This window comes from Phyllostomus hastatus, unplaced genomic scaffold, assembly GCF_019186645.2.
Source record: "Phyllostomus hastatus isolate PE091 unplaced genomic scaffold, TTU_PhHast_1.1 phas_contig_113, whole genome shotgun sequence".
NCBI classification, from domain to species: Eukaryota; Metazoa; Chordata; class Mammalia; order Chiroptera; family Phyllostomidae; genus Phyllostomus; species Phyllostomus hastatus.
Window position 1 is genome coordinate 9,393,905 of NW_025333530.1, and position 27,589 is coordinate 9,421,493.

A 27,589-nucleotide genomic window follows, 5' to 3' on the forward strand; every position below is an offset into this window, starting at 1 on the left:
GTGAGTAAAGGATATATGCTTAGTAAGGTAAATAACTTTATTCAATGAACATTCATTTATTCATTCACTCATAGAAAGCTGTAAGTCAACAGAAAGGAGGGGAACTCTCAGCGATAAAACAATGACCCTGCTCTCTTGTACAGCACTTCTTGGACTGGATGTTTCTATTTCTAGGCTGGGAACTTGAGGTTAATCCACAGAGTTGATAATACTTCTGCTTTCACCAAGATGAAAAAAATACAATAGAAATGTCTGAGATTTTGCTCTGAGTGGTACAGCTCAGCTGGCTGGGCACTGTCCCTTAAAGTGAAAGGTCGCCTGTTTGGTGCCCAGTCAGGGCACAGACCTGGGTTGTGGGTTTGGTGCACATACAAGAAGCAAACAATCAGTGTTTCTCTATCACATCAATGTTTCTCTCCCTCTCTTTCTCCCTCCCTTCCCCTCTTTCTAAAAATAAATAAAAAAATATTTTTAATAAAAGAGAAAAGAAATGTCTGAGATTTTACTGCCTATGTTTTCTTCTGGGATTTTATGGTTTCAAGTCTAACATTTAAGTCTTTGATCCATCTTGAGTTTATTCTTGTATATGGTGTAAGAGAGTGGTCTGGTTTCATTTTTTTACACATATCTATCCAATTTTACCAACACCATTTACTGAATAGACTATCTTTACCCTATTTTATGTTTTTGCCTCCTTCATCGAATATCATTTGACTATACATGTGTGGGTTTATTTCTGGGCTCTCTATTCCACTCAGTTGATCTATATGTCAGTTTTTATGCCAGTACTATGCTGTTTTGATTACTATGACTTTGTACTATAGTTTGATACCAAGTAACATGATTCTATTTTTTCACTATATCTCCTTAGACAAGGGAAACAAAAGAAAAAATAAACAAATGGGACTACATCAAACTAAGAAGTTTTTGCACAGCAAAGGTGACCATCAACAAAATGAAAAGACAACCCACTGAATGGGAGAACATATTCAATGATACATCTGATAGGAGTTAATATCCAAAATTTATAAAGAACTTATAAAATTCAACACCAAAAAAAAACCCAAATGATCTAATTAAAAACTGCACAAAGGATCTTCTCCAAAAAGGACATACAGATGGACAACAGACATATGAAAAGATGCTTAATGTCACTAATTGTCAGAGAAATGAAAATTAAAACTACAATGAGATATCACCTCACACCTGGCAGAATGGCCATCATGAATACATCAACAAACAACAAGTGCTGGAGAGAATGTGGAGAAAGGGGAACCTTTGTGCACCATTGGTGGGAATGCAGATTGGTGCAGCCACTGTGGAAAGCAGTATGGAGATACCTCAAAATATTAAAAATGAAACTACCTTATGACCCAGCAATGTCACTTCTGGGAATTTATCTGAAGGTATACAAAACACTAATTCAAAAGAATCTATGCACCTCTATATTCACTGCAGTATTATTTACAATAGCCAAGATTTGGAAGCAGCCCAAGTGCCCATCAGTAGAGGAGTGGATGAAAAAGCCATGGTACATTTACAAAATGCAGTACGACTTGGCCATAAAAGAACAAAGGAAATCTTACCCTTTTTGACAGCATGGATAGACCTAGAGAGCATTACGCTAAGTAAAATAAGCCAGTCAGAGAAAGACAAATACCATATGATTTTACTCATACATGGAATCTAATGAACAAAATGGACTAACAAAATAGTGACAGACTCATAGGTAGAAAGTAGGCTGACAGCTCTCCAAGGGGTGGGGACTGGATGGGGGTGGTAGGGATTGAGTGAAAAAGAAAAAAAAAAGAAAAGGATTCATGGACATGGGACAACAGTGTGATGATTGCAGAGGAGGGGGGCAGGGGGAAGGGCATGAAAAGAGATGGAAGAGGGTATGGGGGCAATAAATGGTGACGGATGCAAACTTGACTTGGGGTGGTGAGCACACAATACGCAATACAGTATACAGATGATGTGTTATAGAATTGTGCATCTGAAACTTGTATAATTTTGTTAATCGATGTCACCCCAATAAATTCAATAAAAAGAAAAAGAAAGAGTACAACTGAACTGGCTCTTAGCACCTATAGCTTCCTTGGCTCCAACACCTCTGTCCCTCCCCAAGGCTCTGATATAACTGACTCCCCCTAGACAGAAGCAGCTGGAATCCCCCATCATCACCACCTCCCCCAGATCCAGGACCACAGCAATGGGACTTCCCTGGAACGAAATCTGCATCTGCATCTAAATGAAAAGGGGGCGGGGAGCCCAGGACCCAGTTGACTATGAATGAAATCTGGTTCCCTGTAAGACTTCCATTTTTCTGCAGCTTCTGCTAGAGCTGCCTCTGACGTCTGTCTGCACTGCTAATCCAGGCCTCAGAAACAGCTAATTTGTAAATTATATGTTGTCCAAGGGGCTGCTCTTCAGGCTGCTGGTTTGATGTTGGTCCTGGTTCCTCTGCAGGTAGCAGTTCTAAGTGCCTATTGGGCTTTGTCACCTTGGTCCTGCTCATTAGAGCCTGGGCCAATTACTGCCCCAGCCCTGGTTTCTAACAGCAGCCTTTGGTTTCCAGGGCAGGGCAGGCTAGGCCCAGCCCAGGTTAGGGAGGGACACCAAAGACCTCTGTGCTATTGGACCCGGGTGAGGGGCTGGTGGCCCAGAGGCAAGACCATATAAAGGGGATTTAAAAGGCAAATCAAAAGGCAGAATTTTCTTAGCAACCCTTGGGGGTCCCAGCTAACTGGTGACACAGCCAAGATCTGCAATTAGAAAAACAACTGCCTGAGGCCATAGCTCAGCAGGTTAAATGGTGTCTAACCTGGGCATTTAGCAATTTTTATACATAAACACACACATCTCTGTAATACACACATTATTGTATTGTTCATTTAATTAGGAAATGATTTTTCCAGGTCTTCTATTTTGATAAATGCTTCTCTCACCGATTTCCTTATTTCCATGCCTAGACTCTCCTTCCTGCTTTTGTAATCTTCGGCCCACATTAGCAGCACAAAATGCCAGCTGTAGGTCTGCACACATCACCAGAAAAAAAATGAGAAAAATGTTGTGTTTACTGCTTCTCACTCCATGCTTCTAATGTGGAAATAGCCCTTTATGGTTTCTGATGAAATGGCCACAGGAATCACCCTGGCACGGGTTTATTGCTGCCTCCAAGTGCATCAGCCAAGACTGACACACTAATGTATTTGAAAGGACATTCATCAGCTATGATCTCGAAAAAAGTACTAGTCCCTCACAACCTATGTTGTGTGTATACCACCATAAACAAGCACTGATTACTTATTTGTGTGTGTGCATGCACATGTGTGGATTAGCATTTATTGAATGCCCAACATCATGCATAGCACTGTGGACAATGTTTAAGTTTTTAAAAGCAGTCTCCAACTTATCTAACTTCTAAAGTTTTGTAACATACACATTTCTTCATCTATCCAGTCCCTCCACAAATGCTCAGGGTCTGCTATGCACTAAACACCAAGAACAGGAAGAAGCCCTATCTTTTACGGCAGACACAGGAATTAAAGATGATATACACCATCTTTAATATAGTATAGTATTTTAAAATAGTAGATATTTGCTTGGATACACTGAATACTAAATACTACAGGCAAGAAAGCATATGACTATAAAATTAGCACCTTCATAGAGAATGTTTTAAAGCAACATTTGTACTTTCAAATACAGAACAAAAGCAGGTGTTGGTGGTCATAGTTTGTTCCCACCAGAAGGGACCCCCTTCAGTCCAATCCCATTGTCTTAGAAATACGAATCAGAGGGCAGGAGAGGTTACATTTCCCCAGACCACCCAGTTAGGGTTGAACGCACTTTAGTCAGGCTCCCCTGAGCACTCTTTACAGCGAGGCCTCATCTTTGGGCCTTGTCTTGGACCTGCCCAGACTGTTTTAGCAAGAATCCCATTAAACGAATTTAGAGAGAACTTCACCCTTGATACCTGACCCCATGGGCCTGCCTTCAGCAAGAACCCGTTGAAGTCCATTTAGCAAGAATCATCTAACCCTTGATGCTTCTTCTCAGTCATTTTCCATCCACTGCCCCTTCATTCTGCTCACTGGTTATAAACCTCCAGCTGTCTCTGTGCATTCAAAGTAGAGGCAATCTCTCTCCCCTATTGCAATAGTCTTAACACTTATCTTAATAGTCCTAAATAAGTTTTCCTTAGTGTTTGTTCTAACAAGTGAAAGAATTTTAGTTTTTAACAGAGTGATGGTGCTGAGGCTGAAATCCACGTCTCCTGACTTCTTGACCCCTGTAATGGCCCATGTGGGTCTAGTCTGCATAGAGGGGAAAAAAATAGCAGAGTGCTAAATCTCCCAGAAAACTGGGCAGTGGGCTCCCAGGAGCAGTGCCATGCTCTGGCAAAAACATCCCGGATTCTGGCTTTCTGTTTTATTTCTTCACTCTTTGTGTCCATTCTCTCAGGTTTCCTTGGGTCTCCTGTCTGGGGGACTAAAACCAGAGGCCATGCTTAGAGGCACCGTCAAATTGACTGTCCAGACCAGTTGCTCATTGTGGCCATCACTACAGTTCACCCAGCCAGGCTCTCCCAGGGCTGAGGCAGCCGGCACTGTTTGCTGAGGGCCCCATACCCACATAGCTAGCCCTGGTGCCCCCTGCCCCCTCCAGGCCCTTGCTCAGCCCCACAGAGCATGTAACTATCACAGGCAGACACTTGAATGGAAGAAGAGTGGTCCACTGTCTGGTAAAACGAAGGTGGGACAGGATACCCAGCTGGGTGGGTTTCCCTGGGGCACACAACCTGAGTTCTGCCCCAAGCTGAACTGTCTATGATTCCCACCTAAGGAGATCACTGAGCTGCAGCCTCCAAAAGCCCCCTAAGAACAGAGACTCCACCTGCTGCTCAAGAGCTCTTGGTTCCTTTTCTGAACTGAAGGATGTCCAAGAACCTTCAGCAATGCCCCCACCCCCAACCCTGTCCTCACTGCCAGCCTTTGGTGGGGGCACCCTCCCTGGTCTGTTGAGCTTCACTGCTCAGAACAGGCACATGGACACTGCTGGTCACATTTGCTTCTGTCCTCGCCCTTTTCCTCCTCTCCCCTCTAACAGGACCATGGACTCCTGGGGCTATGACATTACCATGGAAACAGAGTAGGAAGATGCTGTGGAAGGCAGGTAACTGCCCAGGGATAAAGATAAAAGCCAGGGAGGCTGGGAGGCCTGACATTCTGGGTTCTCAGGGAGCTGGTATGGGCCTCAAACCAGGTCCCAGATTGAGCCTCAAAGGCCTCACATCCCAAAGCTGGGCTGAGAGAACAGCTCCTGAAAATCCTCTGCACCCGCTTCCCTGACACCCCAACCTGTTACAGTGAGGGGGTACATTTTTCTCTCTGGGATCACTCAAGTCATTTAACATGTAATTCCTGAGTGCCCACTAAGGACCAGATTGTTGCAGATCAGCATCCACACTGGAAAGCCCAGGAGGGCAGGCTCTGACAGCCCAGCCCCACAGGAGCTCTAGGCAGCTCCAGGTATTGCCGTGTTGGCTGCTGAACCACAGGAAGGTGGCTCTGCAAGGCTGTGGGTTCTGCACCTGCAGGCACGTGATCCATGCCGAGGGTCCAGGAAGTTCCAGCACCTTCAGCATCTTCTGTGTCCTCAAGGACTGGCCAACTGGGCAAATTTATGATGGGACTCCCTTGGGGTTTGTGACAGTCAGTCCCTGTGCACTTCTGTGTGTGAGGTCCCAGCTCTTCCCCTTCTTTACAAGGAAAGCCCACACCTCCCTCCCTCCACCCCCAGCAAAGTTGTACTCAGGGCCTGGAGTTGTGAAGCCCCCTAATTCTGCCTCTGCCCCTCCACATCAGGGAGCAGCAGTAAATGACTTCTGGGGATACATCCTATGCAAAGTCAAGTCCTGCCCAGATGCAGGGGTTGTTATTGGCATTGCTCTTACCTGGTGGGACCATGGGTCCTCATGGCAGACTGGAGAATACGAGAGAACATTGCTGCGGGGGTCGGGGGCGGGTACCTTGAGAGTCAGAAGATTTGGATTCTGGTCCTGACTCTGCAGCTCAGAGACCTTGAACAATTCTCTTGGCCACCTGGAGTCTCAGAGTTCTCATTTGTGAAACAAGAGCATTAGACTGAGGAACTGACACATAGGAGGCATTTAATAAATGTTGGCAGAAAGAATGTTGGGTGAAAAACTCCAAATCCTTGAGTTCCTAACAAGTATATAAGGCACTTTTTTATCAGCACCCAGCCTCCTTGGGTCTGAGCCCAAGTACTGCAGAAACCCCGGTCCCCACAAGCCACCCCTTTCTGGAACACTGAAAGGATCCCCTTCCATCCCCTCTCTTTCTCCAAACTCCCCTTACCTTCCCTCTTCCCAGCCATGGTGCCAGCATGCCAGTGAATCCCCTTTAATCCTGAGCTCCCAGTCATACTAATTGTTTCCTTTCTTGTCCTTATGTGTCTTCTAACTCAGGAGATGAGGCTTCAGTTAGATAAGTGGGCAGCTGCTCCAAGAACAGGTGACTGGGAAGAAAATGGTCCCACCTTGGAAGTGGCCAACGATGTCTACAGGGACCAGCAAGGCAGGAAGATCCCCACAGCAGATTGAACAGTGTCCTCCTTGTCAAATTCATGTCCACTCAGAAAGTCAAAATGTGACATTATTTGGAAATAGGGTATTTGCAGACATAATTAAGGATAATTATTAAATAGTTAAGGATTGAGATGGGATCACATTGGATTAGTGTGGATCCTAAGTCCAATACCTAGTACCCTGAAAAGAAGAGGAGAGGGAAGAGGAAAGGAGACAGAGACACAGGGAGACGGAGTCCATGTGAGGATGGAGGTGGAGGTTGGCATTATACCATCACAAGCCAAGGAGCGCCAGGAGCCATGAGAAGCTGAAAGAGGCAAGAGAGAGTCTAGAGCCTTTGGAGAGAACACAGCCCTGCTGGCACCTGATTTCAGACCTCTAGCCTCCAGAACTGAGGGACAATAAGTTTCTGTTGTTTTAAGCCACTCGGTTTGTGCTACTTTGTTACAGCTGCCCTAGGAAACTAATACATTCTTCGTATTTACATTATTCTTACAATGTTTAAGGCAAACAGTTGTGAGCTCTGCAGAGAGGTCTGCCCCCTTCCTCTCTCCCTCAAGAGACTGATGCCCTGGAGTTCATGGAATCTGCACAGTTTTACAGCCATTCTGCTCCACACACTTGTACTATCACATTTAGGAGCCAAGCAGACGTGCTTAGAAAAGAAGGCAATGGACATTTGCTTTCGCCAGGATGACTGCCTGCCATTCAGTCCCTTCAGAATGGCAGAACACAGATCCATTAAGATGTGATGCATCAGCTTTCGAGCAATTATTTACTGACAGCCTCCCACCTGCCATGCGTGTGCTCAGTGCAGGGCAGGGGGACCACTCCTTTTCCAATCCCCTCCTTGCTGCCCTGTGCTCAGACCTGACTGATGAGTTATCAGTACACCTTATGATGTTATTATTAGTAGCAATACACAGCATCTAGAGGGCTTTTGCATGTCATTACTATACTGAGCACTGACTTGCCTACACTCAGCTTCTCTGCCAGAAATGGGAATGTTGATGGTTTTACTCTAAGTTGTGAGTCCCTCAAAATATATCAGAACCAACCTGGTCCTACTCTACACTTCACTTTATCTGTATTCATCTATATTTCCCAGGCAATAGAGTATGGCTAAGTAATGAATGGGAAGAAGGGACAGGAGGATGATTTTAAGATCTGGTTAAATTGGGAGAATTTTGGTAAAGCTATCTGAGACCAAGCAGTGTGGCAAACACCAGAAGAGAGCAGACAAAATTTGGGAAGCATCTGTAGACATTTCAATGCCTCCCACTGATTATAATGAGAATAATGATGGTGAATGTTTATTTAGAGCTTACCATGTGCCAGTTATTAGGCTAAACATTTTACATGCAAAATCCAATGAAGTAATTGCCATGGTTATCTTTATCTCTATTTTATGAAGGAAAAAAACCTGAATTTCAAAGGGATTATTATAGCTTGATTGAGGTCACAGAGCTGGTTACTGGCAGAGTGCAGACCTGAGCCTATATCAGTCTGGCTTTCAAGTTCATCCTCTGAATTACTTGGTTATGCCGAACAGCTAGCTACACAGAGGATGGGTATCACATTTTTTAAGAAATGATTTTGGGAAAGACAGGTTCAAAGTGTTACTGCTTTTGAAGGGTCTTAGGTAAATAATGCTTATCTGTACCTTTTAAACTAAGGATCAGCCCAGTTCTCCAAACTTTAAATCCCAGATTCAAAACAAATCACCCAGGGCTCCAAAGACAACCCTCAACAATTGCTCCATCCTATTTGTCTTCAGGTCCCTGGGCTGACCTGTACCAATACATCTATATATGTTTCCATGATACTCGTTCCCAGTACTTTCTTCTTTAAGGGCGTGTGTGACTGAAGCAGGCTCTAACTGTTCAATATCCCCTGACTTCCATGCTCTATGACAACTGTGAAGAATTTCCAGCCAAACAATAATGCAGGTAACCAGAAAGTGCTAACTGAAGATGAAAGGGAAGGTCTGGAGCATCTTGCTGACCCACTGGACATGTAGAGGGTGCTCCAGCCACTTCCAGACACTGTTCTTGGGCTTCAAGTGCATGCAGCCATGGAGAAATAAGCCATCACTCACCTCCTCACTCACCCTCCCACTCACTCACCCACCTTCTCAACAATCTAAGTGGCTACCAAGTGTTTAGCATCATATTAGGTTATAATAGGTTCTGGAGAAATATGAAACAGACTGTATCAAGAGGATGTACATCTAGTGAGAAAGACAGACATGCACAGTTGCAAGATTCACATTAAGCATTAAGATGGTCATATAAGAAAGGAGCACAGAGTTTTCAGAAGGCAGTAACTATAGTACTTCCTAGCTGTGTGAGCCTGAGCAAGTTTCCTTAAACTCTTGGAGTCTTAGCAGCCACACCTGCAAAATAGGGGTTATAATAGCTATTGTGATGGCCAATAGGGGTTGTATATGTAAAAGTGATTTACAAATCAAAGAGATTACTATTGTCTCAAAGGTTTTGAAAATTAAAAGGGAGTTCCAAAGGCAGAGTATTATTATTGTTCTGTATGGAATAAGACAACTGTTAAAATGCTTAAAAATGCATTCAGGTAATGATGCCCCCTGCCTTGAGTGCTCTTCCATTGGATATCTCTGTATAGCTCACTCTCAGACATCCACTAAGTCTTTTCTCAAGTGTCACTTTCTCAGTGTGGTCCATCCTGCTTACTCTATTTAACAATGCACACTTCCTTCTCATTTCACCCCTCAGCATTCCACATCATCTAATGCTAATAGATTTTTCTTTTCACAAGTATGTATTGCCTGCTAATATACTCAGCAATTTACTTTTATCATTTTTCTCTTCCCACTAGAATGCAAGTTCCAAGAGGGCAGGGATCTTTGTTTTGATGACTGAAGTATTTTCAACCAAGACAAATGCCTAGTACTTAGCAGATGCTCCATAATAGTTATTCAATGAAATAATTAAAAGCAAAATGCATATTGAATGGTTACCATACCAGAATACCTCCAAAGAAGTGAGTATAGGAAGGAAGAATACAGAAATCAGTAGTCTGGTCTGGTAACATGATGGCTGAGAGGCTCATGATCATAGTGTGTAAAACATGAACACTTTCAAATCTCACAATAACTAACAGAGAGGGCATCCCTTGAAGCTCACAGTGACAGTGTCAGTCCAGTAAGAGGAACCTAACTTTCCACACCGACAGGGAAGAGGATCTATGTCATTGTAGAAGACAAGTTTGAATAACTTCATGAAGAATAATTTCAGAGCATATATTAGTTATCTACTATTGCATAATAAATTATCCCAAGACCTAGCAACTTAAAACAACAAAAATTTATTATCTCACTGTTTCTGTGGGTTAGGAATTCAAGCAGCTCAGTTTGGTGGTTCTAGCTCACAGTCTCTCACAAGGTTGTAGTTAAGACCTCAGCAGTGGCCACAATCATTGGAAAGCTGGTCCAGGGAGGAAAGGTATGCTTCTAAGATGGTCCATTCATGTGGCTATTGGCAGGAGGCCTCAGGTATTGCTGCATAGACCTTTCTATAAAACTGTTTGAGTGCCCTTCTGACATGGCAGCTGGCCTCCCCCAGAATGTGATCCAAGAGAAAACAGGGTAGAAGTCATGATACCATCTATGACTGGTCTTCAGAAGCCACAATCTGTCATTTAGGCATGATGCTGTTGGTATACAGGTCTTCCCTATTTAATGTAGGAGGGATTACACAGAAACATGAATGCTAGGGGGCAGGAAGTTATTGAGGGCCATCTTGGAGGTTGGCCAACACAGAATGTAACTAAGGAAGAATTCATAATGTGTGGAGAGCAACACAGATCTACAGAAAGTAGCCATCACTTCCCACCAACTCCCTCTAGCTCACCAGAGAAGACTTTGTGCCATTAATCATCCACAGTGACCGGACCTTCCACTGTATACATTATCCAAGGGAAGATGTATCTCTGTTTCTTTAGGGAGCCTGACATCTTCTTCCTGGGACCCTGGATGCTAGTTTCTTCTTCCCATACACTTCTCTTGTTGACTCTGCTATACATGAATGTAAGAGGTGAGGGAGCTCAGAGTCCAAGAAAGGAATGACCACATGACCTGAGGAAGATGACCAGGAAATGGAACACTTACCATGCCCTCAGAAATCTCCTACCTTCACTGAACAGTAAGCCTTTTTAAGTGGTCAGTAGTAGTTGCATCGATTAGGAAAGAGTCCTCGCCAAGGAAGGATTCACAGAAAAAGAAAAAAGCCAAAGTCAGGGAATAGCTTTCAGGGCAGGAGAGTCCTGGAAACTATTGAGTTACACCCCTCTCTCAGGCAGGACCATACTTTACCCCAAAACTGGGTGGCATTCATCCCTCCCATTAATGACCCCAAAAAATGTATTTCTGCCAGCTTTGAAGATCTTCTCAGTGTGAGGTTCTTTAGCCCTCTTAACAGGAGGAAAAGAAAGAAGTCCCTTTATCTCTGTGCACCCGTATATTCTCCTTACTTTTCATTTTAAATAAAAAGTGGCCTGTGCCAGAGTGCATCACTCCATGTGACCAATCAAGAAGGCTCCAACCATGAGGAAGCAGAAGAAGGACCTGGAAAGCCAGGAAGAAACATGAATCTGTTCAAAGGCATCTTTGTGGAGTCCAATGTCTTTTCCTGGCTTGCATGTGGTAAAATGGGAGTTCAGCTGAATCTATCCAAAGAGATGACAAGCAACCTGAATCCCTCTCACCCAAGATGAGTAAGAGCTTCTGACAGGTAAGTGTCAAAGAACTGTGGTACAGATAAGGGGAGAGTGTAGGAAAAAATGTAAGCTTGCATTTTGTAAAAGTTTTAGAAATGTGCTTAATTTCAGAGATGTAAAGTCAGGTGCTAAACTAGTGCCAAAGAAAACAGCTTAAATGTTCCCTCTTGGATTGCTTAACAATAACAATCATTATATATAGTTAATATTTATGGGGTGCTTTACCAAGGACTCTTTCAAATCTCTTGTGTCTACTGGCTTAAACACTATAAGACAATGAGGTCAGGATTACCATCCCCACTTATACAAGGTCTATCCAGAAGGTACCCAGCCTTGTAATTTGAAAAATAGAGACATTTACTGAAGAAAATAACAGATACAAGAAACACTGTGCATAGGACAATGACACCACAGTCCCCTTCAAAGTAGACACCTTGGGACCTCACATAGTTCTCCCAGTTGCCATCAGCTGCTCTGTTGTATTTTCCTGAATCTCGTGAATGTTCTGAAATCTCTTTCCTTTCAAAGTAATTTTAGTTTGGGGAAAAGCCAGGAGTTGCAGGGTGGTGGGGGACTGAGTCACCTGGGTGATTTGATGTTTCGCCAGAAAACTCTGCAAGAGACATGATGCATGAGTAGGTGCATTGTCGTGATGAAGCTGCCAGTCACCAGTTGCCCATAGTTGTGGCCTTCTAAATCATCTGAATAGTTTCTGGGGAGGAATGTTTGATGCAAAATTTGATTCAGATTCATTGCTCTACTCAGTCAGTCATTTTGAACGCCACATCTACACAGTATACATGCTCATTCAGAGGTGTCTATTGCCCCCACTGACTAGTACTGTGAATTTATCATTGTTGATGCATGCACATTCCAGTCCACTTTCCTTGGCTGCCAGATTATGTGGATGTCATGCAAACATTCTTGTTATATTAACAATGACTGGATTTTTCCCATACAGACCTTGTAAGTGAGAAGCACAAGATGACAGAGGTTAACCAACTTACTTAAGGTAACACAACTAGTAAATATTAAAGTTGTGATTCAAATTCTGGCCATCTAATTCCAAGCCGACAGGCTTAACGATCATCCTGTGTTGTTTTTAAACAGTTTAAATAAGGGACCAAATGCTGGTAAATGTCATTTGTAAAACTCATAGTGAGGTTGGGAGTCCTGGACCTTAGTTGTCCCTGCCTCCCTTCTGTTCCTGCCTCCTTCCCTTGGACCCACTGCTTACTGAGGTTCATTCCCAGTGCATTTCAAAGGGGCCCAAATCCAGATACAGAACAACACTTCCTTGTTGGTCTTCAACTTTAAGAATCCCCCTCCACTGTCCCCTGCTTTCTTGGTATAATATGCAAAGTTCACTGTCACTTCAGTGTATCAAAAACTGTACCTTCTCATCCCTATTCTCCTTCATTTCTTATTCTGCATGCCACTTACATTGGCCAGAGAGAGTTACTGCTTTAGCGTGTTTCACTTTAAATCTCACCCTGCATGTTAAGTCCTGTGACCTAGTGCAGTCCACTTACCTCTCTAAGCCCATGCTTCTTCCTGTGCAAAATGGGGATAATAATGGTGCCTAATTCATAGAGTTGTTGCAGGTTGGGAGTTAAATAAAAGAACACATGTCAAGTGCTCAGCACAGTACCTTACACACAGTAAGTACATGACAAATGTTGGTTGTTGAGATGATGAGACCAGTGATGGAGGGAATGATGAGCAGGACCACTTGTCAAAAGCAGACCTTCTTCGAAAGTCTACGAGTGAGCCACTCTCCCAGACCAAGGGTTCCTAGGGAATTGCTAAGTGATGTTGCTGCCTGAGATAACAGGAAGAAGAGGAGATAATTATACAGCATGTAACAAAAAAATTTCATTTCTAATGCCTTTTCTTTCCTGGGCCACTTGGAATCCAAACAAGGCAGGGTGGAGGTGAGAAGGGCAGGCATGTAGGAAAGGAACCCAGTGACCAATGGACAGGCCCAGAGCTCACTTTGGCTCCCAGACCTGCACAGAGGAGTGTCCTTGGGGCTGTGGCTGCTGTTCTGCACATTTGAGCTGCATACTGAGTTCCAGTGCCCTAGAGTGCATGTCTGCCAGGCTGGTGTGGGCCTATTGACAGAGCCCTGGGGGCTGACACTGCCTGACTTCACTCACCATCCTGTATCTGGAAGCAGGCTGACATCATTAAGAGGGCTCCCAGGAAAGTCAGGGTCCTCCCTCCATCCCCTCCCTACCACAGCAGACAGCAAAGACTTCCCCATCTCCTCCTGGAAAAAGTAAAGATCCCTACAGACACCATCAGATTATGACAAAATAACCCAAACTGCACTAAGCCAATGCCTTACATGTGCATCTCTAACATCAGCCTCTTCTGAGGACCTCCCTGAGTCCACCTTTCTTCAGTTCCCACCCCCATACACTGCCCTACACTCTCCCAGATGCCCCAGGTGACTCCAGGTTTCAGACTTTGGGACACTGCCCTAGTGCAGCCTCTTCCATCCAGGGGCTGGGGGAGTCCTCAGTGTGTCACCTCTGGCTCTTTCCTGTACACTGGAGCCAGCAGGGGCTTCTGCTCCTCCACAGAGAAATATTTCCATATCTATCAGGAAGAGAGGAGGCTGTGTGCCCTCCCAGGGGACATCCCAGCTGTCAAGGGTGTGGATTTAACCCATTTACCAAATCAAGGTGAAAGGAGAAAGAGAGGGAATACGTGCAGACCAGAAGGACAAGTTTCTCTCCTTTTTCTGGACCAAAACAGAAACAAACCAAAAAGCTAAATCTTGTAGTTCTGCTCCTTCACCCACATTACTGACACTATAATCGAGCTATTTTCCAAGCCTGTGCATTTACATGGTGTGATTCTATTGTTTAAAATTTTTTTAAATCTTCAATTACATTGATGATGGCAATGGCGACAGGTGAGAGGCAGGGTGTATTAATACTGGATTCCAACATTTTTAGAGTAATTTAAAAGGCTGGAGATGTCCATCTACCACCCAGAATTGGTAAATAAGCAACTTGCACACCTTTAGTGGCTCCACATAGTATCCTGGAGAGCTGGAGGGTTTATACATAATACCAAAACCAGATCACTGAGTCCTCCTAGGGCCATTAGATGCCCTAATGAGGGGAAGGGAGAGAAATGTCATGCTGGGGTTCAGGTAAATGAGTGACCACACCCAGAGGAGGCTGTCTGCTGAGAAGCTGAACCAAACTGTGCCCTTCCTGCTGTATGTGCTTTCTAAGCACTTCCTAGATGCAGAAAACTCTTGCTGAGCAGAGCTCCTAGAGATAGAGAAGCTTTGATTGTTCAGCCCAATCCTGGTGCTAGAACCAGACAGCTTACACTACTCCTTTTCTGGGAAAACTTTAACAACAGGAGAGAGACTACCTTATTTCTGAACTAAAGGAAAAGCTTTCCAGTTTTGAGTCTGGGGTATCTAGAATGTCCTCTGAGGAACCCAATAATCTAAGGTAACAAAGATGTCCAGAGGAAATGAGACTGACTGGGCAGCCATTCAATGTTATTTTCAAGACCTCAAATCTTAGGTTACTGTGACCTGTGATATGCAACCTGGTACTTTGGGTCCTGGCATTATAAAACCCCAACTTTGATTCTTCTTTCCCTTCCTAGGTGCTGAAACACTTTCACTACTGGAGATTCATAGACAGTAAGCTCCAAGGGAGAAAGAAATGGAGGGCAGCAAGTCAGAAAATATGAGTCACTGGGAGGGGTGGCTCAAGGGAGTCTCAGCATTCTCATTCTCTACCTCCCCCTGTCCATGCTTTCTTCACAGTCACGCTTCCTAAACACCAAAATGAGGCTTTCCTTTGTAGGGGAGATGGAGACAGCTGTTTCCAGGCCAAGTCCCCATGCCTTCCCCTTCCACATGTTTACCCAGAGAACAGTGACCTCAGACCAGTCTAAATTCAGCAGATCAATCTCAGGTATATATGGGACCATGTTTTTTATAAGTCCCTGAGCTCCCTTTGTTTCCCCCGGTATAGAAGGAAAAACAGAATGGTTTCTCTCAAATTCAGATTTGCCTGCATTATTGCATATTCTAAACAAAAATAATTTAACCTGGCACATGAAGGTAGACGACTGACTAGCCCACAAGCATCATTACTAGACTTACTCACCCCCACAAGCTTCCTAGCTTACAGAGCACAAAGACCAAATCAATGCAGTCAATATGTCACTGTCAGCAGGGCACGAGTGGCTACCAGCCTTGGGGAACATGATGTGCTAGTAAGCTGAACTAATCACTCCTTGGTATTTCAGGAGCAGTTGGGTTAGCAGATCACAGCACATGCAAAATGAAAGCCAACAGTTCCCTCCGAAGGGGAGAGTAGGAGGGACATACTGGGTTGGCCCTCCAGAGGGGGGCAGTTAGTGTTTACCCAGGTCAACCTGAAGTCATATTGGGGATTCTCAGAGAAGTCAAAAATTTGTTTCAGAAAGAAGAAATGTCCAGTATGATGCCGGGGGAGAGGAGAACAAGCTGCACACTTTATCACCACAAAGGAACTTAATCAGGGAATGGTCCCTCCATCAACAACAGTACCACACCTGAAAAATTTAATATGTATAACTTCAGGAGGCAGGAGGAGGTAGATGAAAGACCTTAATCATGTTCCTTCTAGTCAAAGGAGTCAGAACTTTCATGAGAGGTGATTTCTTAACCCTGTGTACATATGAATCACCCCAAAAATATAATTAAAATACACAGTACATCCTGGGCCTCAGTTTGAGATCTTCATTGAGCAGTTCTGGGAAGAACCAAAAATATGCATGTTAACCAGATTCCCCGGTGATCTGGATGGGAGTTGATTAAAACAAAAAATGATCTTGAAGAAATGCCCTAGACCTCTACGATAAATCAGAATCCCCCATTTTACAGACACCTTTCCTCCCCAGACTGTGCAGGGAAGGTAGAAGGAACTCAGGATGTTCTTCGAGAGAACAAGGCTGGCCCTGATCAGTGTGGCTCAGTGTGTTGGGCATTGTCCCACAAAATGAAAGGTGTCTGGTTGGACTCCCAGTCAGGGCACATGCCTGGGTTGTGGGTTGTGTCCCTGGTCAGAGCACACACAAGGGGCAACCAATTGATGTTTCTCACATCAGTGATTCTCTCTCTCTCTCTTTCTCCCTCCCTTCCCCTCTCCCTAAAAGTAAATAAAATCTTTTAAAGAGATGGGTGGGGGGGGAGAGAGAGGCTGGGGCCATCATTGCCCTCACTTGGCTCTAGGTTTATCCTTCTCAAACCTCTTCCTTGTCAGATGTTTTATTTCAGAGATAACATGAACTCTCAATCATACAGGAATTTTAAACACTAAGCAGAGAAGTCAATGGCAGGAGGCTGGGGCCCAGCAAACGACTGACTGATTCTCTTGTAATTGATCACATTTACCCTGGTCTCTCTCTCTGCCCACCCTCATCAAACAGCAGCAACAGGGGGAAAGATAAGAAGAATGATTCTTTTTCAAGCGGTCCTAATTCTGTAGGATGAATCAGGGATATACACAGTATTTGCATCCAAAAATCTAGCTCCTGGGGAAGATTAGCCTGAAAGGTTTGTGGCCTGGTCAAAAATTCAGAAGTGATTGGACCCAGAAGAAACTGGAAAGGGATCCACAAAGTGTCTTGTACCTCACCAATCTCAGGGGCCCCCGGCACACAAAAAAATAGTGGGGTGCCAGGTGGCACAACAGTGACTCGGTCAGACAGCTTCCCTGTGGCTGAGAGCACAGACCTGTCCCCGCGGAGCTTTCTGTGCTGTGGCTTGTGTCCATGGCGAAGCCTGTTGTGTACACGCACACACAGCCTTTCACCTCCGCTCTTCCAGAGGAACCGCACACCGGCTGCCGGCCTCAGACACGCTGGGTCTGGCGCTCAGAGCTGCCTCTTGCCTCAGCACCCCGCCCTGCTGGGGCTGTCGGTCCACCCAGAGCCGGACAGCCACTCTCCCACAGCGCCCCCACCTTCGTAAACCCCAGCCTCCCTCCTGGGCTGGATCTCAAACAGGGAGACAGGTGCAGGCGGAGAACGGAAATTCAGTACCAATGACAGCGGCACGTTAGAAAGTGGGAGAGGAAAGCCACGGCTTCTTCGGTCCTTAGAAACGGACAAGCCACAGGTCGCACCAATGCAGAGTTGCCAAAAACAACCTTTCTCCCTGCGGGGCGGTCGGAACCTCTGACGGCGCGCCCTGGGGTCCCGGGCTCTGCTGCCGGGCAGAAAGGGCCCTCCCGAGATCGCCGGGGGCGGGCCGCCCCCCGAAGCTACGGCTCCGCGGGGCTCGCTCTCCGCGCTCCGAGGGGAGGCTGCCCGCCCGCCCGCCCGCAGCGCGGAGTCCCGCCCGGGCAGCGCAGTCCCCCCCCCCGGCGGCCCCCCGCCCCGCCCGGCGAGCGGCCCGACGGAAAGGCGGCGGAGAGCCGCACCGCCGGCGGAGCGGCCCGGCAGACGGCGCCCGAGGGGCCAAACTTCTGGCCGGGCAGCTCCGGCCTCCCAGCTCCCTCCTCCTCTCCCCGCGACCTGACTCGGCCCGCGGCCGCCCGTCGCCCCGTCCCGCCGGCGCTTACCTTCAAGCCATAGGGTGCCCGGGGGCGGAGACGGCGCGGGCTGCTCGAGGCTCCCGGCACCCGCCGCATCCACGTGCGGCCGCCCCTCCGGCAGCCGTCCGGGCCGCCCCTTTCCTCGGCGGGTCCCTGGCTCCCGGCCCCGCCGCGCCGTTCGGAGCCCCGGCGGGCAGCCGCCCGGCCGGCTCCGGCCCGCGGGAAGCAGTGGTCGGCCGCGGCGGGGCGGGGCGGGCGGCGGGACGGGCGTGCGGCGCGGTGCGGCAGCGGGGCGGCGGGCTCCGGTTCTGAGCCTGGACAGCTCCGCCGCACCGCGGCGCCCGGAGCTCCGGGGAGGGGGGGGGGCGGGGGGCGGGGCCGCCCTGGCCGCGGGGCGCCGCGGTCCCGCCCCTGGGGCAAGCCCCGCCTCGTCCCACTGTGCGCGGGGGTGAGGGCCGCGCGCGTCTGAGCCTGGGGGAGCGACGTGGAGGTGGAGTGTGCCGCCCTCCTAGGCTTTGAGGCAGGTCGGATCCGAGGCGGGAACTGAATGGTGGACTACACATTGGGCTCCACCCCCCGCCCCAGACCCTCAAAGTAACACCTTGTTTATGCAGCGATGTCTTGACAGGTGTCTTCATCTCACCGTTGTCCGAGCCCTCCTTTGAGAAGTCAGAGAACAAGGATTGGGTGAGGGGAGGCCACCACCCTCCAGAGAGTCTGGTAAGGAGGAGAGAGAAGTCCAAGGTCCGTTTTCTGACCTCTGCTCTTGGAAACCCTGTGATCAACCCCCTTTTCTTGCTCGACTCTTTCAGGGGAAAGTCTGCTTGGACTTGACCTGAAATAAAAATTCAAAAAGGGGCTTCTGGGGTTCCAGCTCACCTTTGATTCCAAACTGAGGTGGGTGGGGGGAAGGAGGCGGTGGTGAGGGTTTTTCTGCTGGGGTCCTCTGCTGGGGTCCCAGGGTCCTTTGAGCTGCAGAGAAATCTTTCTCTCCCCTTACCCTCCTCTCTCCTTCCCTTCCTTCTCTAAGAATTAGTTATTGACTCTCTTCCATTTGCTGGACTGTATGTCAGATTCTGGGGTCCAGAGAAGAATAAAACCAGGCCCTTGCACTTGTCCTGACAATCCAGAATGGAGACCTCCAGGAAATAGTGTAACATACCACAGCACCTGTGGCTTTAACAGATGCTGTGGAGCACAAACAAGAGACCTCACAGGGGCTGGTCATAAGAAGCCTAGTTCCACAGGGAGAAGGTGGCACAGCATCCCAGGCAGAGGGAATACAAGGTCAAATGACTGACCTTGCCTGGCAGGGACTCTGTCCATCATGGCTGGAGTCAAGCCACTCCTGGCCACAAAGATTAAGTTTGTATTTCCTCCAATAACCCACACAATTATAGAAAACTAGAGTTGAAGAGGACCTTAGCACTCATCTAATCCCCACTTTCATTGCTCTACAAGGGGGACCAAGGCCCAGAGAATTGGAATGACTTTCCAGATTCCACAGAGATCCAGCACTGGACAGTCCCCCATTTGCCCTTGTACAGGCCAGCACTTCTCTCAAATACAGCCGTCTTTTGGAGGCAACTGGAGAAGGAGTAAGTAGACTTGGCATGCCTCTTCCCCTGCTCCTTGCCTTTGGTACTATTGTGTGGATCTGGACTGTTTCCCATCCCCCAGCAAGCTTCATAGGAAGTTATTACAACAATTAGGAATCCTAACATTTTGACATATTTGCTTCTAAAGCTATAAAACATTATAGTTATAGTGGAAATCCCAGGGCTCCTCTATGTCTACCCCAGGGCCATTCTTTCCAAAGTTTAATCTACTTATGGACTTGGTGCCTTCAGTTCGGCAACTCTACATGGGTCCAGGGACAGAGTCCCCCAGTGGATAGGCCACCCCTCTCCCAGCTAGTCAGAGCACTTGGATGGGTATCCTGCCTCTGTTACCTAACAGTTGTGTGACCTCAGCTAAATTGTTTAATCTCAGATTCCCCATCTTCAAATTGGGTCCAAAAATACCCTTCTCTCTGGCTGCATTGATGATCACAAATGAGGATGTTTTACACAAATTGTAACCTGGCTGCTCTGAGGTGAAGAAGATACCTTGCTCACTCAAGGGGCAGAAGAGAGAGCAAGATGCAGCCTCCATGGGGTGTACCAACCCAAGGACACTGTGGCTCTGCACTGCCTTTTTTACCCTGATCTTGCATAACTGAGTGGATTTCATGCTGGCTGTAAGTGAAACAAAGAGATCTTTTAGTTTTCAATTAACAAATGCCTCGCTTTTTAAACAAGCAGCACAGCAAACAGATGCACTGACTGATTGATGACAGGGAACATCTGTGGCCAGTGGGTGACTGCAGAGGAGGCGCCTGCTTCCAGGGCTGGCAAGGCCCTCTAGAGGTCATTTGGTGCCTCCCCCAGACTCCAGGCAGAGCTGTACTGGGTCCAAGAAGGCTCCGTGGGGGCAGGGTGAGACTTTTCCTTAGAGCTTTCCTGGAAAGGAGTACACAGGGCCTTTTTGAGTTTCTCATTTCTATGTTCCAGAGCATCAGAGTCAGGAAGTTCTTCCTGGTGCTCAACCTAAATTTTTATTACTACCCTTTTTATAGTTGAAAGTGGTTAGTAATAGATGTTAAGGGAAGAAGATGGGTCGAGGAAGGTGGGGCTTTTGTTGGTCCATGGAAATGAGGGAAAAAAAGAACAGAGCCAGCAGAAAATAAGGAATATCTTACAGGGGTATCCAAACTTTTGGCATCTCTGGGCCACAGTGGAAGAAGAAGAGTTGTCTTGGGCCACACATTAACTACATTGTGACACATAATCTCAAAAAAATCTCATAATGTTTTGAGTAAATTTAAAATTTTGTGTTGGGCAGCATTCATAAACATCCTGAGCCACGTGTGGCCCACGGGCCGTGGGTCGGACACCCCTGAATTCTAGAACTTCCTTTAACTGCCTCCAAGCTGGAGAGTGGGGCACGGCTGGGGCATGGACAGGTGTGAGGGTCCCTGTCACACCTCTGTCAAAATCTGATGCACCCACAGAGGGAGAGACACAGACTGCTGAAAGTCATTCCACAGAATATAAGGGACATGCCCTCACTGGAGGGGTCGGGAGCAGAGCAGCATGAGGGAAGCAGCACCACTGGAGTCATGCAGGGCTCTGTTCAAGTCCAAACTCCACAGCCTGGAGACAGTTCCAAATGTCTCTGAGCCTCAGTTTCCTCAGTTGTAACTTATGAATAGGGACCCAAATAGCAGGGTTATCAGGAAGTTAAAGTGTGAACAACAAATAACACATACTGGTGCTCAAGACATTTTGCACATTTTCCTCTCTTACAGAAAATGTCAGTCGGAGAAGTGCTGAAGGAAATGCAGACACCCTCTATGTGGTGTTGCAACTCCGTATTTCTAAACCTACTTTGCAGTTGGAAACTGAGCCCCTGTTTTCAAGTTCTGGGAATTTTTTCTTTTCTCATCTTCCTCTGTCTTTTGGCATTTTGTTCTTATCCCATTTGCAAACAACTCTGAGAATGCCTAAGGTGGCAATCCTGAGCCAGAGGAGGTGTGGAGCAAAAGCAAATAAACATGTCCTTTGATACTTTATTATTTCTCTCAGAGTATAGAATGACTTAGAGAGCTGCAGAATTTCTGGTTACTGGTGTTGCTAAGAGAGCCACAACCCCATGCCAGAATAATCTAGCAAAGGGACTGAAGGTAGGTGAGGCTCGTCCTCCCAAAGGAGGAGTGGGGAAGGAGAGGGTCCTTTTAATTAAAGGGCAGAGGATCAAGCACTCTCTCTGACTAAGATAGGAGAGAGTTTTGACATCTGCACATGCAATTCGCCTTTAAAGAATGATTTCCTCACTGGTGAACTATAGCGTGCTTTTCTATGTCAGTGTGAAATCGACATCTGTAGATGTTCTTTGCACCCTCCTAGCTTGAAACAATAAAGAGTACAGGTGTGACACACTTTATGAGATTCCATTATACAATTTTTCAGAGTTGCAAACCAGATAAAGCTCAGTTTTGCAAATTTATTTAACTGCATGATCAGAAGAGATCATAAAAATATATACTTTTCCTTTTTTTATACACCCATGTTAATAGCAGCATTATTGATAATAGCCAAAGTAGAAGCACTCAAAGTCTCCACTGATGAATAAATGGATAAACAAAATGTGGTATATACATAAATGGAATATTATTTAGCTTTAAAAAGGAATGAAATCTGTCACATGCTGTGAGCTGGACGAACCTTGAAGACCTTATGCTAAGTGAAATAATCCAGTCACAAAAGGACAAATACTGCATGATTCCACCTACATGAAGTCCCCAGAGCAGTCAGAGAGTGGAGTGGAGTGGGGTTACCAGGGGCTGGAGGGAGGGATGAATAGGGAGTCAGCATTTAGAAAGTATAGAGTTTTTGTTTGGGAAAATGAAAAGGCTTTGGAGATGGAGGATGGTGAAGGTTGTACAACAAATGTGGGTGTGCTTAATACCACTTAACTGTACACTTAGAAAGGGTTAAGGTGGTAAATTATGTGTATTTTATTACAACAAAAAATATATAAGCCTTGATTTCAGTGGCCACTGCAGTTGTGATATATGTAAAAACAAAATAAAACATCTTGGAAATTATTGGGTAAGTAGGTGGAAAAGTGATTGAATTTAGAAAACAATAGATTTATATATAACTTCTGGAGTTGTATTTAGGGAAGTACAAGTGGGAACCCCCCAAAACTGGCATGATCTTCTGGAGGGTGGGCCTCTTGCAGTACCTGCTTCCCCCACTGGGTGAGTGTTTCAGGAACCCATCTGTACCAGCGTAGCAGCTGCTGCTGTTGTGAGAGGCTGTGTTTGGCCTCAGTGAATTATTTTTGAAGACTCTTTCAGTGCATTTGCCCATTTTGTGATGCGTGATTTATGGGCACACCTGTCCACACTATACTGAGTGTTTAGCAGTTTTTGACCAAAAAAACCCTTTTTTTGACTCCCATGCCCCACCTTCCCTATTCACCCAGTCTTGCCCTGAGTGACTTTTTTTTTGTTTCCCCAGATGGAAAATGTCTTGAAAGGGAAACATTTTGCCGATGTGGAAGAGGTCAAACAAAAAACAGCAGAAGCACAGCAGCACTGAAAGGCATCAAAATTGATGAGTTCAAAAACTGCTTTGAGTACTGGAGAAAACGTCTCAATAGGTGTATTGCATCATATGGAGAGTACTTTGAAGGTGACTGAAGTTTAAACATGTAAGAATAAATACATAACTTTTTATAAATAAATTTTGGGTTTTGTGGGCCCCCCCACTTGTACAATCTGTATGTATGGCCTAAGATTTTTTCAGCCCTTTCTATAGGTAATAAAGCACTCTTTTACTAAGTCTCATTTACTTCCAATAGCCCAGGAATGTCGATAATATCATTAATTTTGGAGAGCACTAGGAAGACTATTAAAGGACTTCCTCTTCCAGAAGATGGAAACAAGCAATGGAACTGGGATTTTTCCAATAGTCTGCCAATGCAGGACCATGCAACCACTCAGGTTTGAATGGACTTGTGCAGGTTGGAGAAAGCTCTCAATGATGAAGAAATGCTCAAATTAAGCTTTTTTTATGTGGGTGGGGGAGCAGTAAGCAAATCAGGAGCTGAGCTCATAAGCCAACCAGCAGCATCTGGGAGTGTTTTCCTCACAACCTGTTTGTCTGCACGTGTTCCCTATAGGTGAGGACTGTTCCCCGCTGCTCACAGCCTTGTTGCCTCCAACACTAAGTATCAGTGAGGAATCATGGATGTAAGAAACAATTCAGGCAGTGTGAGCAGAGAAGTAATTCATTGAGAGTAGTTCAGAGAGTAGTTTACAGAATCACAGGGGAGATTAGAGAACCAGGGTGGTAAACAGGCGGGGGCAAAGTGCTAGATGCTGTGAGGACTTCAACCAAAGGAAGCCCATGCAGCAGTCCAGCAAAAACTTCATTACTGCAGGCAAACACAGGGCCCCAGTGGCGGGCGTGGCCACCACTGCTGGCACCAGACTCTGGCATCCTCCTGGACCTCTGTTGCACTACTTCTGGAAACTGAACATTGTGGCTGCTTGTGCTGCCTCTAGAATGGATGCTCTGCCGTCCCTGCTTCTCTGACTCACCAGTGCTTGAGTAGAAGTTTGAGGTATCTGCCTCTCACTGAACCGACCAAGGAAGAACCACACAGTGAGGGGAAACAACAATAATCCGCTATATCCAGATCCAAAGGAAAAAAAAATAATTCAGTCCTGCCCATTCTATTGTCTGAGTGCCACCAATCTGTCCGCTCACCGCCCCTACTCCAATCGAGGTCACCATCAGTATCTCAGGCAGATTAGTGAGCCTTTCCCTCCTCTCCCACCTCCAGCCCAGCTTCCACACTGTACAAGAATGTTTCTAATATAAAATCTGATGGTGTCTTCCCTACTTAAAACCCTCCAAAATCTTTCTGTTGCTTTTGAGATAGATTCCAATCTTGTTAAAATGGATTAAATGTCTGCCACATCTGTCTCTTTCCTCTCCCAGCCTCATCATCTCTGCTAGCATCCCTTCTGCAGTGAATGAATCAATGAATGAATAAATGGGTTTGGGGAAGGGTCCCAGAGAAGATCTACTCCAGAGTCTCCCAAATGCCAGTCCTTGCCTTGGACGCAATGTTAACACCTTGGAAACTAAGAAAAAAAAATGCAGAATTGGGAGCCTAAAATCAGATCTACTAGATCAGAATATCAGGGGCAGGAGATAGAGTTCTCTATTTCTAAAAGCCAAGCAGTGGTTCTGAGCACCAGCCAGGTGGGGAAGCACTAATTTAATCCGCACCCCTCATTTTACATACATGGAGCCAAGGCCAGAGAAGTTAAAAACTCAATGTATGTAAATCAAGTTTGGTGTTGTAATGACAGGAAACTTTAAGCAAAGTGAATCTGACACATTTAGTGCTATTCACATCCTCATTGTTCCACATGGTAATTAGGCATAGATAGTGGGCAAGTTATCCAGTGGGAGAACTATTATTATAGTTATAGAAACCAAGTATTCGGGGGTCAACTTGAAAGGAGGAGAGGAGCCACTGGAAAAGATTGGGGTGCTGCTTTGAGGCCCCACAGAGGGCCTTCAAATCTGTCAGCTGGGCTTCAACAGATCTTAGGACAGGTGGCTCTGCCCACAGGTTTGGGGAGTCAGGTGCAATTTGGGTTGCTAGGAGCCCTTAGATACAACTGGAGAAAGACAAAGCCACACCCAGCCCCTTCTTCCAGTGAGGGAGGGACTGAATTGGGTACAGAACCATAGGAAGAGGGAGGAAAAGAAATTGGAGAAGGACCCAGGTCCTTCCACTGCAGGAACAAACTGAGCACTGGGATTTAAAGAAACCCCTTTCTCTCCCTAATTTCACAGAAGTATTTCTGTCACACATTGGAATGGCCCGTTGTACTCTGGATACATGTTGCAGGCCCTCTTCCAGGGTTATGCCCACATTGCTCCCTTTGTCTGAAATGCCTGACCCCCGCCCCCCCACACCTCTATATGTCTGATCCCCACCAGTCTTTTAAAACCCACCTCAAACCATTGTGTTCCTTAGCCCTTTCCTGACCTCCTACACCTGGCCCAGACATAATGCTCCTGTCCAGTATTCATAAAGTCATGCACCTCTTTGACATTCATGGCCTCATTATTTGTATTCTTATCTGACTTTTTGACTAAAAAGTTGTTATTGTCTGGTTCACTTTCCCCTTCTCCAACCCCTAGTATTTACCCCATCACAGGGTAGACTCTCAACTAATGTTTACTAAAAGAAATCTCCCCAATTACTAATCTATTTGGTTTATATATAACTTAGTGTGAGTTGGTTTATTTTGATTGATTTCCAGTTTCCTAGCTGAGAGGCTCTGGGACTGTAGAAGTTTTGCTGGGGAGAGGGATGGGGAGAGTTGTGGGCAGGGGAAGAGAGAGGTCCTGATATCCAGAATCTGGACAGGTTGTGTCCAGTTGGGTGGGCCCAACTATCTCAAGGCTTTTGAGAGAATAGCTGGGTGTTGTTAGACATCTTGACAGAAGGCACCAAGATACAGGAAGAGGCAGAAGCAGAAGAAAAAAAGAAAAAAAGAAAGAAAGAAAGAAAGAAAGAAAGAAAGAAAGAAAGAAAGAAAGAAAGAAAGAAAGAAAGAAAGAAAGAAAGAAAGAAAAAGGAGAAGGAGGAGGAAGAGGAGAAGGAGGAGGAAGAGGACGAGGAGGAGAAGGGTGATGAGACCAGACATAACTGGTCCCTCTTTGTATTTTTACATACTCTTGCTCTGAGTAAAACCCCTTCTCCTCCTCAAAGATACAGTACAGAAAGGAACCACCCCACCAGTCATCCAGCCCTGACTGAGTTCCCAGTCAGCTTGGGCTACAGGAGAAGGACACACAAGACCAGGAGCAGAAACTTCCTTGTCCACATTCCTGGCCTTCCCACAGTCAGGAGACTGGCTTTCCTACCTGACTCCCCCTCCCCCAGTGCAATCACATAGTTGCTGCAGGGGTATGTGCTGCGATGGCCAAAACCATGAAGGGCTCCAAAAGTCATATGTGATTGCTTGACTTTGTGACCTTAAACAGGTGCTTAACTAAGTCTTAGTTTCCTCATCTGTAAAATGGATATAGCAATTTATTTTTCAAAGTTCTTGTGAGGATTATATGTGATCCTGTCTATGGGAATGCATTGAGAAAGAATGCCTGGCCATAGGAAGTGCTACATAACTGGCATTGACTCTTGTTAATAATGTGCTTGACCTCTGAGGCCGGTAGACTCATCTCTCACATAGTCCTCAGGAACATCCGTGATGGGTACAGGAGGGAGTAACAAAGTCTCCATGTCCAGGCCTTGCCTTTTGGGAGCTTTCAGTCTAGACAGAGAGAGGCTGCAGAGCAGGTGCACAGTTGCAGTCATGGGCTACCTTTAATGGGAAACTCTCTCATAGTTGGATAACCCAGGGCAGGCAATCTATTAGGTCATCTGACTTACAAATTATTTCTCAACAGAGATGATTATGATGAGCTGGACCAATTAGATTTTCTCTATTAGGAATTTGAACTATGAGATTCTTTAGAGAGAATATTTCAGTTGGCATCAGGCACAGAAACTGATGAAAGGAGAGACAGAGGGAGGCAGGGACCATGAGCAACCATACATAAGTGACATTTATGAGTAAAGTAAGTAAGCCAAAGGCATGAGTAGAGTGAGGGTGTTGGTCCACAGCCTGAGAAGTAAATACACACAAAGAAGCAGATGTGTAGAGCAGAAAACACTTCAGTGAAATGAGAACTGGTGAGGGTGACAATCTGTCCTGATCACTAGAGCTACTTGGGTTTGGTCCAGTCTTCCAGACTTGATGTCCACAAAATCCAGTGAAACTTCAATTCTTCTTCAGGGCCTGGTTGTTAAACCTTACTTGGTACCAATGAGGCCTATGTGTTTGAGTCTTCTAACTGCTTTATTTCCATGTTCTTCCTTATAATACTTGTTTCCTCACCAAAAATACATGCCTATAGTGACTTGAGGTGATCCAAGAAAACCTCCAATCCTTTCCATCAGAAGAGCCTAATATACCCACCCTGAACTTGGACCTAGTTCTGGACAGTGGTTACCTTCCTTCTCT

At 45.9% G+C, this 27,589-nt stretch overlaps 1 protein-coding gene and 1 long non-coding RNA gene across 6 annotated transcripts in view; one reads left to right on the forward strand and one right to left on the reverse strand.

The window, feature by feature from the left end:
* DRD2 (dopamine receptor D2) overlaps positions 1–18,637 on the reverse strand; it is a 68,160-nt gene extending 49,523 nt beyond the window's left edge. The window contains exons 1-2 of one of the 4 annotated variants that reach the window (XM_045840444.1): positions 18,527–18,606; positions 13,014–13,184 (exon numbers count right to left, since the gene is read on the reverse strand). In XM_045840444.1, the coding sequence (XP_045696400.1) occupies positions 13,014–13,033 (20 nt within the window). In that variant the 5' untranslated portion in view covers positions 13,034–13,184; positions 18,527–18,606. Of the gene's footprint in view, positions 1–13,013; positions 13,185–17,952; positions 18,271–18,526 lie in introns of those variants that run through there. The other 3 variants (XM_045840434.1, XM_045840452.1, XM_045840450.1) reach the window with 3 other exon arrangements.
* LOC123819826 lies at positions 18,356–23,050 on the forward strand. 2 transcript variants are annotated; one of them, XR_006785860.1, is made up of 4 exons: positions 18,356–18,449; positions 18,554–18,645; positions 19,387–19,523; positions 22,992–23,050. It is a non-coding gene; the product is annotated as an uncharacterized LOC123819826 (long non-coding RNA). The 2 variants fall into 2 exon arrangements; XR_006785859.1 differs by lacking the exon at positions 22,992–23,050 and adding an exon at positions 19,918–20,158.
* The last annotated feature ends 4,539 nt before the right edge of the window (positions 23,051–27,589 follow it).